The sequence below is a fragment of the Colias philodice genome, chromosome 28, assembly GCF_061535455.1.
Source record: "Colias philodice isolate Cphi_HAF_F1 chromosome 28, ilColPhil1 Martin Lab GWU primary, whole genome shotgun sequence".
Taxonomy (NCBI): Eukaryota; Metazoa; Arthropoda; class Insecta; order Lepidoptera; family Pieridae; genus Colias; species Colias philodice.
In genome coordinates this window covers 1102627-1115472 of record NC_143113.1, presented here as the reverse complement: position 1 = coordinate 1115472, position 12846 = coordinate 1102627, and the positions used below count along the sequence as shown (strand labels likewise).

The 12846-nt window shown below is 35.3% G+C and overlaps 1 protein-coding gene across 1 annotated transcript; it reads right to left on the bottom strand.

Moving 5' to 3' along the window:
* Nucleotides 1–3524: 3524 nt before the first annotated feature.
* On the bottom strand, nucleotides 3525–12774 carry Bap55 (Brahma associated protein 55kD). Its single transcript, XM_089712276.1, has 9 exons — nucleotides 12682–12774; nucleotides 12045–12304; nucleotides 11144–11292; nucleotides 10460–10686; nucleotides 9804–9921; nucleotides 8792–8923; nucleotides 6856–7006; nucleotides 5402–5599; nucleotides 3525–3655 (listed from the first exon to the last, which is right to left on the bottom strand). Exons 2-9 carry the CDS (start codon nucleotides 12244–12246, stop codon nucleotides 3552–3554), a joined length of 1281 nt encoding a protein of 426 aa, XP_089568402.1. The 5' UTR covers nucleotides 12247–12304; nucleotides 12682–12774; the 3' UTR covers nucleotides 3525–3551.
* Nucleotides 12775–12846: the final 72 nt, after the last annotated feature.

Sequence of the window (12846 nt, the reverse complement as noted above, 5' to 3'; positions counted from 1 at the left end):
TTCAAGTAGGCTAACTTGAGGCTAACTTTGTATCGTATTATTTGATAACAAACTGTTCATTGAATAAGATTGGTCATTTGTTGCTATAGATACCTAGTACCTCCTTACTCTTATCTGTATTTGAATTTAAGCGCACAATAAACCTATTATGTTAGTGCATTGGTCATTCATGTATTTTTATTACAACTAGCTGAAATTTTCATACGAATTAGCAGGACTATTTGTCCTGTTACGTACGTTTGATTAAATATTTCTTATAGGTAATAGATATTTAGCAAAAATAGATAATAAAATTAAATGTTTCAAGTATTTTTAACATAGCTCCATCTATTGAATACTTACTGAATCTGGTCACAGATGTCGCCTTAATAATATGTTGGGTACTGTTAGAGCGTTTTCACATTATCCGATCCGATATCGGATATCGGAAGCCGATAGCCGATATCCGATATCGGAGGGAAGTAAAATGTATGAAATATGTACCTGTCTTTCACATTGTCCGATCCGATATCGGATATCGGAGCCGACACCGATATGCCCGTGAGCTATCGGACGATAATGTTCAGTGTTGCCAACTCAATTTTCGAAAAGGCAGTATACCAACAGCAAAAAAGCACTAGTTTGTGTATTTTCAGTCTTATAGGGCGCTAAATCTTTAAAAAAATTCTTTGCTTTAACCTAAAATCCTTTCTATTAAAAGAAACCTTTTTTTATTAAGAAAACACACATTTAAGTATTTATAGGCATTAAAAATACGATTTATACGGCAGCTATTTTAATTACCGTATTAAAATATACGGCAATTGGCTGAACTGAAGTAAACAAAAATAGTTTGGAAAATCAAAAAGTGCACGCCTCATAATTTTTTTTAATAAATTATTATTTTTGTTTATTTAATAACAATTAAACCACATCGAATCAGACCCTGAAAAATGAAAGGGTTCTATTCCTGAGCATACTCAAGCGTAAAAGAAAAAAAAAGACTCGATTAGTGAAGTATTTCGGTCGCTATCGTGTTAACAAGAAAATCCTCCACACATACAGACACACGGACGTCCAAGACAGAACTTTTTTAATCTGTTTTTTAACTAGTTTAAATAACAAAAATGACATCAAAAATATCATGAATGTTAAAAATAGTGTTTTTTCTTAATATGTGTGTGTATGTATTATCTTACAAGTGCAATGTATGATACATAAAGACATTTTAAGTTTGAAAAATCAGATGTTTTGCGCGAAGTGACAGTAGTACCCACCTCAACGCTTCGCTTATGAGGCGTGCAATATATTGATATCTATCTTCGAAAATATTAGTGTCTATCATCTTTATTTTAACTCATTCTGCCTCGCTCCTCCTCCTACTCGTATGTTGGTTGTGCTCTGTGGTTGTGCTGTTTATTGTATTGTTGTCATTGAGTGCTTTGTTTTTAACCGACTTCAAAAAAAGGAGGAGATTTCACACCGATTTTATTTTTATTTTGAATTAACAACAAAGAATATTTGAAAACTCTTAATTCTAAAATAATTGCTTATGACAATAAAATAATTTATACAGTATCTTTACTTACAGGAAATTACAACAATCATATTATAAAATATGAGGCGTGCAATATATATTTGAACGGGTGACAATATTATTTACAGTGTAATAAGAAAAAGAATATAAAATGTGAACAAAGATTGTATCACTTAATAAATTTATCATAGGTACTACATGAACTTTTATAAATGTATATAGTGAAAAAATGACTAAATGACTAGATACGTCTTGCTAAAAATACATTTAATAGATTTTGAAAGGTAGGTATTTACTGATACATATGTATTACTAAAACTATTAACTAATACTAGGTTGTAGTAGGTATTGATATAAATTTATTTAATTTATAATTTGTTAACATAAACTATACAAATGACCGATATCAAAATTCAAAACTATTTAGTAAATAGCACATCTAAATAATATGCAGTAATTAAATATCAAATCTTTTTTACATTTTACTTTTCTTTTTTTGAAGTTGTTTTTTTTTTTACGTAGTTATTTTTAATGTATGTACATTGTACAACTAATAATGATCTATCATTTGATTTTTTTTTAATTATACCTTTTTTTATCAACTGGCAATTTAGTTTAGTTTTCTCTAAAAATTTTTGGCAACACTCATGATGATATCGGAAGGATTTTATCGGACAATGTGAAAGGGAAAATTGTATCCGATATCGGATATCGGAGTCCGATATCCGATATCGGATCGGATAATGTGAAAACGCTCTTAGGTAGCTACTATTTAGTACATTACTAGATTTCCGCCCGCGGCTTCGCCCGCGTTTGCAAAGGAAAACCCGCATAGTTCCCGTTCCCGTGGGATTTCCGGGATAAAAACTATCCTATGTGTTAATCCAAGTTACCCTCTATATGAGTGCTAAATTTCATTGTAATCGGTTTAGTAGTTTTTACGTGAAAGAGTAACAAACATCCATACATCCTTACAAACTTTCGCCTTTATAATATATATTAGATTCTGTGCTTAAGTAAGAATCGTCTTAAGCTAGTAAAAAATAGGCAAATAATTTGCAATAAAATAATCGACTATAAACTGAGATGTAACCTATCCTATCTTAGAAATCAGAAGTTTATTTATTTTTTAGTTAGATCAAATTGCACACGGGGTGCCAATCAAATTTAGAATCGATTCAGTAGTTTTGGAGCTGAACAAATATTGCTACGTACTTTTTATGTATGTATTAAGAAGGTATAAAGATACTGTGTAAGTTATCGTGCGACAGTCTTTCGTTTGGCATTTTTAACAATTTTTTACTCCCTCAACGTTTAATCTATCTTTGTAACAAATATCATCACAATTGGTTCAGGCTAAAAGCCTTCAAAGTAACATTATATTATAATTTACTTAATCTCACTTTTTAGAAATCGATTGTCTAGTTTATGTTACCAAGTATGCTTTATTTTATACCTACGTACTTTAAGGAAAAATGTTTGATTGAAAACGCATTTAATAAAGTAAATTTTTAGAAAGAAAACAAAAACCGACTTCAAGACTATACCTAGGTAATTACCGATATGTACAAATTTAAAGAATTTCTGATAAACAGTGTATATGCCTACAAAATTTGAAGGTTTCCCTCGATTTCCCCGGGATCCCATCATCAGATCCTGACCTGGTGACAATGGGACCACCTCTGGCGTATGACTTACCAAATAAAAAAATAATTATTCAAATCGGTTTATAATTGACGGAGTAATCGCGTAACAAATATACAAAAAAAAAATACTGTCGAATTGAGAACCTCCTCCTTTTTTTGAAGTCGGTTAAAAAGTGTTAAATAGCTTAGTCAATTATGATAGGGTAGAAACAAAGAATAGCAGAAAAAATAATTTGTATCAAATAATTTTATTATATCAAATGCCAAAATAATCTAGGTACATCTGAAAATTCGCATTTATTTCAAGTTGATCACAAACTCAATAGTTTATACACATTCACATAAAAATAAAACACAGGTACTTAGTTAAAAACTATTTTATTATAATACTAGGGACATTTTCTTTCCAATTGACCTTTGCCCCCTTCATCATATTCTTGTGACGAGATCCACATCTGCTGGAATGAGCCGATTGACGCCAATATCGAACCACCTGGTGGAAAATACAATAAAATATCTTTAAATAAATCTTAATCTTTATATATAAAAATGAATCGCAAAATGTGTTGGTAAGCGCATAACTCGAGAACGGCTGAACCGATTTCGATAATTCTTTTTTGTATTATATTCCTTGAAGTACGAGGGTGGTTTTTAATTTTTTATGTAGAGAAAACGTAAACATGTACCACGGGCGAAGCCGGGGCGGACCGCTAGTAATATATATAAATCTCGTGTCACAATGTTTGTCCTCAATGGACTCTTAAACCACTTAACCGATTATAATAAAATTCGCACACCATGTGCAGTTCGATCCAACTTGATAGGATAGTTTAAACATGTAGGTACCACGGGCGAAGCCGGGGCGGACCACTAGTAAAGAAATAAGATAACACGCATTAAGAAGATTAAATCAGATTGTATAGTCATTAAAGTTTGGATTGCATCTGTCCATTTTAAGTCGAAATCGAGTCTAAAGGAGTCGGTTACATACAAACATACAGGTAAAAATCTCTGTAATAACGAATTTTTAACAAAAAGTAGCCACATGTTATCACAGAGAAAAATGTGTGCGTGTACTAGTGTACACACGTAAGAAGTGAAACTTCTCCATGACCTTATTTTTCAAAAAATGATTTACTTATACTTATATGCAACTTTACAGAAATACGTCGAATCACGCGTGGTAGGGATAAGAAAAAGATTTCGCGTAACTGAAAAATGTCACGCGTAACGAAAAAATGGTACACTAAATTTTTTTCCAACCCCGATAAAGAAGTTTCACTTCAATAATATGAATGCTATGTTTGCAGTTCGCACGGCGCAGCGTCTTTCTATTCTATACATAGCCAGATCGCAACTATAGGAAACTGCTCGTGAATATTATATAATGCTGTTTTTAAGTCTGTGATTACAATATATACACGAATTTTGTGTACTGATCGTGTATACTTTGTACTGCGGACGCTTGCGTCTCCGTTCCAAACTATACTACAGTACTTAAGCGCGTCACACACGGTGAAGATACTATAATATTTTATCTTAAGATACGGTAATATTTTATATTACAGTATCTTAAGGTATCCGGTATCAGCGTTCTGACCATCATTTTTCTTTTTGTCATTGCGTAGGTACTAAGACCCCTGTACAACCGCCATCCTGTTACAAATGTGGACGGTGCGCTGGTCAAGTGCCAGGCGGATAATAGCGCGCTGCCCGGACAGAGTATAGACGACTCGTTCAAGCTGGATGTCGTTTGTGAGTATATTTTGGTATAAAGTAAAAATCACATAATAAATAATTATCACTTATAATACCACAAGAGCTTCAAAATTATCGGGTATTTTCCGATAGGTTCGTTGCAAACAAATGAAGGAGTCAAGTTTTTAGTCAAGATTAAAAAATCACGAGCGCGAAGCGCTCGTGATTTTTCCTGAAAAACTTGACGACATTATTTGTTTGCAGGGAACCTTGAGGGAAATGCCAGATAATTTTGAAGCTCGTGTGGTATTATAAGTGATAATTATTTATTATGTGATTTTTACTTTATACCAAAATATACTCACAAACGACATCCAGCTTGAACGAGTCGTCTATACTCTGTCCGGGCAGCGCGCTATTATCCGCCTGGCACTTGACCAGCGCGCCGTCCACATTTGTAACAGGATGGCGGTTCTACAGGGGTCACACAGCACACAGCACACAGCACACACACACAGCACACACACACACACCCACTCACCGATCCAGGCGGCGAAGCGGCGCTCGCTGTGGTGCGGCGCGGCGCTGGTCTTGAGGCGGTGCGAGGAGGGCGCCCGCGCGGCGAGGTCCCGCGCGAGCCGCTCGAGCCAGCCCGCGCCGGCCGCGCCGCCGCACGCCGCCACGCCGCCCCACAGCGCGGGCCGCGCGTCCGCGTCGCACGCACCCACCGCCGCGCACACTAATACAACACACGACACGATCAACACTAATCCTATCCTATTAATATAATTATTTGACGACGCGGTTGGCGCAGTGGTAAAGTAAACTGCCTACTGAGCCGACGGTCCCGGGTTCGATCCCCGGTCAGGACAAATATTTGTGTGATGAACTCAATTATTTGTTCTTGGGTCTGGGTGTTATTATCTATATATGTATTTATTAAATATTATATTTATCGTCGCCTAGTACCCACAACACAAGCCTTAATTGAGCTTACTGTGGGACTAGGTCGATTTGTGTAATAATGTCCTATAATATTTATTTATTATTATTTATTTATTTATTAATATAATTATTTGTATGACATTTTAACATAGACAATACAATCCTTCATAGGCGTGCAGCTGTCAAAAAGCAAATAATATAATGGACAGAGTATAGCTTTCCACCCGCGACTTCGCCCGCGTTTTCAAAGAAAAACCCGCAATGTTCCCGTTCCCGTAGGATTTCCGGGATAAAACCTATTTTAAAATCCTTTCTTAGCGGATGCCTAACATCTACCTGCATGCCAAATTTCTGCCCGATACGTCCAGTGGTTTGGGCTGTGCGTTGATAGATCACTATATCAGTCACCTTTGAGTTTTATATACATATATAGTGTATAGATAACGATTGACTTATAATTGTTATACATATAACTATTTAATTTTTAGTGTATATTTATTTTATTAATGTATTTGACTCAAATGGAAAATAATTTTGGACTTTTAGTATAAAATTATTATTCATACTCACGTTTGTCTAAGATCAGAATTGTACCCATATTCATGAATAAAAAAAAATGTGTACACACGTAAGAAGTGAAACTTCTTTATGACCTAATTTTTCAAAAAATAATTTACTATATTGCAACTTTACAGAATTACGTCGAATCGTCGTCGAAAAAATCAGGCGTGGTAGGTGATAAGAAAAAGATGGCGCGTAACGGAAAAATGTCACGCGTAACGAAAAAATGTTACACTAAATTTTTTTCCAACCCCGATAAAGAAGTTCCACTTCAAATATTTGAATTTGAAATATAATATACTATTGCTAGTAGTATTGCTAGTAGTAGTATATGCCAAATTAGGGCAAACATACCAATCTGCCGATGTCGACTCATCAGAGTCTTAATTAAGTTGTTATATGCACATATTGTTTACCATTGTTGTGTCTGATTAAGGCTAATAAATAAAATACTATTGCCACTATACTGTCCTACTCCACAAAACTCACCCAAATGAGCAGCTCCCAAGGTTGGATCGAACAGACATTCAGTCAATTTGAACCGTTCGGGCCCAAAGTCCTGATGGTATCCCCCGGGGAACTCGTAGTGCACCCCGGGGACTGCTGCCGCTGTTCTCTCGTCGTATGGGGACTCCGATACCTGGGAACATTTATATTTTATCTTAATCTTAATATTATTATTAATCTTATTCTATACTAATATTATAAAGAGGAAAGGTTTGTATGTATGTATGTATGGTTTTCACGCATAAACTACTGGACCGATTTTGATGAAATTTGGCACAGATAATCTTTAGACACTGAGGAAGAACATAGGCTAACTTTTATTGCGAAATATGTACCACGGGCGAAGCCGAGGCGGACCGCTAGTACTATTATAAAGGCGAAAGTTTGTATGGATGTATGGATGTTTGTTACTCTTTCACGTAAAAACTACAGAACCGATTACAATGAAATTTAGCACACATATAGAGGGTAACTTGGATTAACACATAGGATAGGTTTGATCCCGGAAATCCCACGGGAACGGGAACTATGCGAGTTTTCCTTTGAAAACGCGGGCGAAGCCGCGGGCGGAAATCTAGTTGTATACATATAATATCTTTTTTTAGGGATTTTTGTCTAAAAGGACAATATCATTATGTATATATTTATAATATAAGTAGTTATTTGGTTAAAATCTATTATAATTAAATTTTCATTACTGCACCACCTATTGTTTACCCCTTTTATAATTCAAAATCCTACCCATAGGTTGCCTGGTAGAAATCGCTCAGTAGCGATAAGGCCACCTTTTTGGCTTTACATTATATTGTCTTATTCTTTTTGTTATATTGTCTGTTTTTATTTGGTGCTAAATAAAGTGTATTTATTTATATCGATCCCATCGTACCTTGTAAAAAGATGTTACACTTGACAATCAATCCATACTAATATTATAAATGCGAAAGTAACTCTGTCTGTCTGTTACTCAATCACGCCTAAACTACTGAACCAATTTGCATGAAATTTGGTATGGGGATATTTTGATACTCGAGAAAGGACATAGGCTACCTTTTATTGCGAAATATGTACCACGGGCGAAGCCGGGGCGGACCTCTAGTAATAATATAATTTAATCATGATTTAATGAAGAAATTTCTGTAAAAATAGAAAATACCAGCTGCTCCGCGCGGTTTCACCCCCGTGGCTCCACCTCTGTTGGTCTTAGCGTGATGATATATACCCTATAACCTTCCTCGATAAATGGGCTATCTAACACCGAAAGAATTTTTCAAATCGGACCAGTAGTTCCCGAGATTAGCGCGTTCAAACAAACAAACAAATAAATTCTTCAGCTTTATAATATTAGTATATAGTATTAGACATATAATATCTTTTCTTTTTTTTTAGGGATTTTTATGTGTACATTGAATACGTTTTTAAAAGAATAGTAGAGGCATGATCTACAAACGAAAAAAGCATATTGAAGCCAAAAATGTAGTTTTTAGAAATTTTTGTCTGTTTGTAGGTATGTATGTGCGGGCTAAAATCAAAAAGTACTGCATGGATTAACTTAAAATTTCGCATGAATTCTACTATGTAACAGGTCAGATCAACATAATATAGGTTATATCACACTAAGACCAATAGGAGCCGAGCAATGCGGGATAAACCGCGAGGCGCAGATAATATTATAAAAAAAATTGTTTGTCTGTAAAGTCGGTTTACTGACGATAGTTGAACGTGACAACGTCCGATTCTCTTTCTTTGTCGCTCGTTCCGCGCTCTCGCTCGCACTTCAAGCCTTACATGGAACGCCTCAGAGCGAGGTAACGCCGCATGAGTCATGTTTTTTCGTGCGTGCAGCCGGCTCTATCGAATTATAAGACGTTGTCACATCAAAAATAACTTAATATATTCCCCTTGTTTACTTTACCCTCACCTGAGCTACACAATGCACAAAATCTTCATATTGTCGCTTCAGCATATACTGCTGCCATGATTGTGTGAGACCAGCTGGCAATGTCTTGAGTGTGTATCGCGCTCTCTCTCTCTCTCTTATCACCTCTTTGCTCTGTGGGAAAGAGATAGATGCAGGTTTAAATAAATAAATAAATATTATAGGACATTATTACACAAATCGACCTAGTCCCACAGTAAGCTCAATTAAGGCTTGTGTTGTGGGTACTAGGCGACGATAAATATAATATTTTATAAATACATATATAGATAAACACCAAGAACAAATAATTGAGTTCATCACACAAATATTTGCCCTGACCGGGGATCGAACCCGGGACCGTCGGCTCAGTAGGCAGTTACTTTACCACTGCGCCAACCGCGCCGTCGTCGTTTGTTTTAGTTGTTTTTGGTGGGATTTACATATAAAGTATTATTAAAATGTTTTGATAAATTTTATGAGGGGAGAAAAAAAACCATTATTTAACCATGATTATTTTAAAATTGGCAAATTCTGAATACTTTTGTGACTGAGTAATTAAATCTTGATTACAAAAATTTAATTGAATAATATCATTATAAAATATAATATGTATAATTAATATAAAGTCACTTTCAGCGGTCTGTGTTTGTATCTATTAAATTACGCAACAGATTTTGACAGGGTTTCTTTAAATAGATAGAGCGATTCAAGCGGGCGGTTTTACTGTCTAATTTATTAGGTTTAATACAAAGCGGACGAAGCCGCGTGCGGAAAGCTAGCATCTATACTATATACTATAATATTTTAAGAGTTTGTTTGTTTGAACGCACTAATCTCAGGAACTACTGGTCCGATTTGAAAATTATTTCATTGTTAGATAGCCTATTCATCGAGGAAGGCTATAGGCTATATATCATCACGCTAAGACCAACATACGAAGCCACGCGGGTGAAACCGCGTAGCGCAGCTAGTATATTATAAATCTCAAAAAACGTTTTTTCTATCTACCCACCTGTATGCTATAAATGGGTAACATTTGTATGTGCATGTTGTTCAACATGGTTTTAGCTTGAGCGGCCAAATGGTCCCCACCTATTGGCGAACGAACTGCCGCACTTGCTAACGCGTATCTGTAATAAATAATAACTTGTAAAAGAAAAAATAAACATGGAAAAAAAAGTTTTTAAAAAATTTACACTCCATTTGAAAACTTGAACTTGAAGATTGAAATTAGCTTAATTTTTTGTTATGATTTGCTGCTTAGCTGACGGGGAGTCCTTTTTGCCACAATTGCTATTTCTTTTCTGTTTTGTGTGTTCAGATTATTAAGATTTATATTTTTAACATGGTGGCAAATAAAACGCTCTTTCTATTTCAAAATGCTAAAAAAAAATTAAATATACCTATATCTTTCTAAATGTATGCCTTTCTCAACCTCACAGATTATACTGTAATTAAAAACAATAATCTTAATATATTATATAAATCTCGTGTCACAATGTTTGTCCTCAATGGACTCCTAAACCACTTAACCGATTATAAAATATTAAATAAAATTCGCACACCATGTGCAGTTCGATCCAACTTGAGAGATAGGATAGTTTAAACATGTAGGTACCACGGGCGAAGCCGGGGCGGACTGCTAGTAATTTAATAATAATTTCTTACCCGTCAATAACAGGCACCGCTGAAGTCTGACTAGCCCCAGCATCAACGACCAACGCAGTCGACTTCCCATTAGCGAATGCAGCTAACACCGCATTCTTAACCAGAAAGAATGCGGGCGCTTGATACTTTTCAAACAGCAGTTCCGCGAGTTTCTCTCGAGCCGGTCGAGTTGTCCATACAGCTTCTGTGAATAACGCTGGGTGGTGTTCTGATGGGGAACGGATTACCTGTAATTGTTATAGATTTGCTGATTTTGTGTGTATAAAATTATATATTTTTTTTTTATATATAGTTAGCGGAATAGGCAATAGGGGGCATATTCGGCCTTCATGGAGGTGAAAGATGGAAAAGGGATTGCTGGCCAGTTAGCGAGGACGGTGTATACATGTCAGGCACCGCGTTCGATTTCGCTCTCTTGTTTTTCGACACACGGATCGGATAGACGTCACCATTTTTCGCTTATTGTAATTGTTAATATTTTTATATTAAAATTGTGATTGTTCTCTGAAAGTATTTTCTTTAATAAAACCGTCTAAAAGGCTAATTATAAATTATATGTGTATAAGATAATAATAGAAATAAATCAATTTTTCAACAATTTATTTATTTAACCAAAAACCTACAACATTAAATTAAACAACAAACTAACGCCTACATAAACAAACCAACCGATTCTCACATTACCTTATTATAACAATAATCCAGCATTTTCTCGAACAGATCCCAATTGTCAATCTGTCCGTCCTTCATGTACGTCTGCACCTCCATGTGCGGCCGCGGCACATGCAACTCAGTGACGTCTATGTAGTAGCGTAGCTCGTTTGTTTTTGTCGCTGTGAAATGTAGTAGTAATGAATATAAAAAGTTGTTTTTTATGTCATACTAGCTTTGCCCGCTGTTTCAATGAAAAACCCGCATAGTTCCCGTTCCCGTGGGATTTCCAGGATAAAATCTATCCTATATTTTAATCCAAGTTACCCTCTATATGTGTGCTAAATTTTATTGTAATCGGTTCAGTAGTATATGTGTGAAAGAGTAACAAACACACATATACACATCCATCCTCACAAACCTTCGCATTTATAATATTATTAGTAGGATTAAATACAGAAAGAAGTCATTTACAGCCAAAACACTTAAATTTATACAAAATTTATGCAAAAACAAGACAGCGCTGATTTTCAGACTAATCTGGTGACTACTGTTTGTCTTAACAAAACATTGAACTCATAAACATATTCCTAATCTTTATATTTGATTAAATATCCACAGAATTATATGTTTTGAATTATAGTAGAACTAATAACATATTTCAAATAGACCAACAAACTATCTGAACTGTTTTAAATAACCAAACAATAAAACAAAGTTTCTTGAAAAGTATGAATCACTCATATGACTTGGTAAATATACATTTGATTGTTCGAAATTTGCCTATCATGATCAGATATTTCTAAATATAATTATATTTTAGGTCCTAATAAAGCAACTATAGTAAGTTTCTGTGATAAGTACTTTCCCGGCAACGAGTACATAAAAATTGCACATTTTCGTAACTCCTATGTAGTTAATCAATATTACATACCGCTCTGCGTAACAGTGCCATCAGGAACCTTTTCTTCGGCATCAGGTATATGAGTAGCCGGTCCTACACCAATAACCGCCGGAATATCTGCTTTTGGAGTATCTTCCTGTGCATAACCAACTCGCAAGGAATGATGGCCAGGATCGAACACTAATGCGCCTATTTCATCGCCACCATACAACATCCCGTTCGGGCCACTCATTTTCACTTATTTTTCACCAAAAATATGTTTTTCATTGGCGTTGTTTCAATAATCAACACTGTGTGACAATAACAGACTTTAAAATGACAAGAGTGACGCTACTTTTGACAGTTCTTTCTTGGCTTTACCGTGATCGTAAAATGGAACGTAGTAATACAGTGACCAGTAAAAAAAAAATATTTAAATAAAAATTAATTCTTAATTTATTGTAAAAACGAAAGTTTACCTGTGTCTCTAAGCATAACGATTAATTTATAGGTACTATCAAGTACTATAGATACCTTAGATACCTTCTATGGCTCGGCGCAAACGGGCCACCGACCACGCCACTGCGCTAGTGGCTAGCGACAGCTACTTGTCACATTTTGTCTGTGGCCCGTTTGCGCGCCAATAATATAAAAATTAAAAAGAGAAAAGATTTTTTTTTATACTTACATATAAGTTACGCAATTTCATTTACGAAGTGAGTTTCGTTATGAATGTTTTATTGTTTCTTAAAAATATCTATTTTCACATACGTTTGTCCATAAATAAGTGCGCGCCAACCAACCAACCACCAACCCGCAACCGTAGCTTGCATTGGGGGTAGAGCCGAAAGTT

Excerpts from the sequence above, each read along its gene's own strand:
- Bap55 (XM_089712276.1), bottom strand. The coding sequence starts at position 12,246 with ATGAGTGGCCCGAACGGGATGTTGTATGGTGGCGATGAAATAGGCGCA. Across the intron at positions 10,687-11,143 it reads TGGATTATTGTTATAATAAG|GTAATCCGTTCCCCATCAGA; the intron begins GTAATGTGAGAA and ends TAACAATTACAG. Across the intron at positions 5,600-6,855 it reads CTTGGGAGCTGCTCATTTGG|TGTGCGCGGCGGTGGGTGCG; the intron begins GTGAGTTTTGTG and ends GTGTTGTATTAG.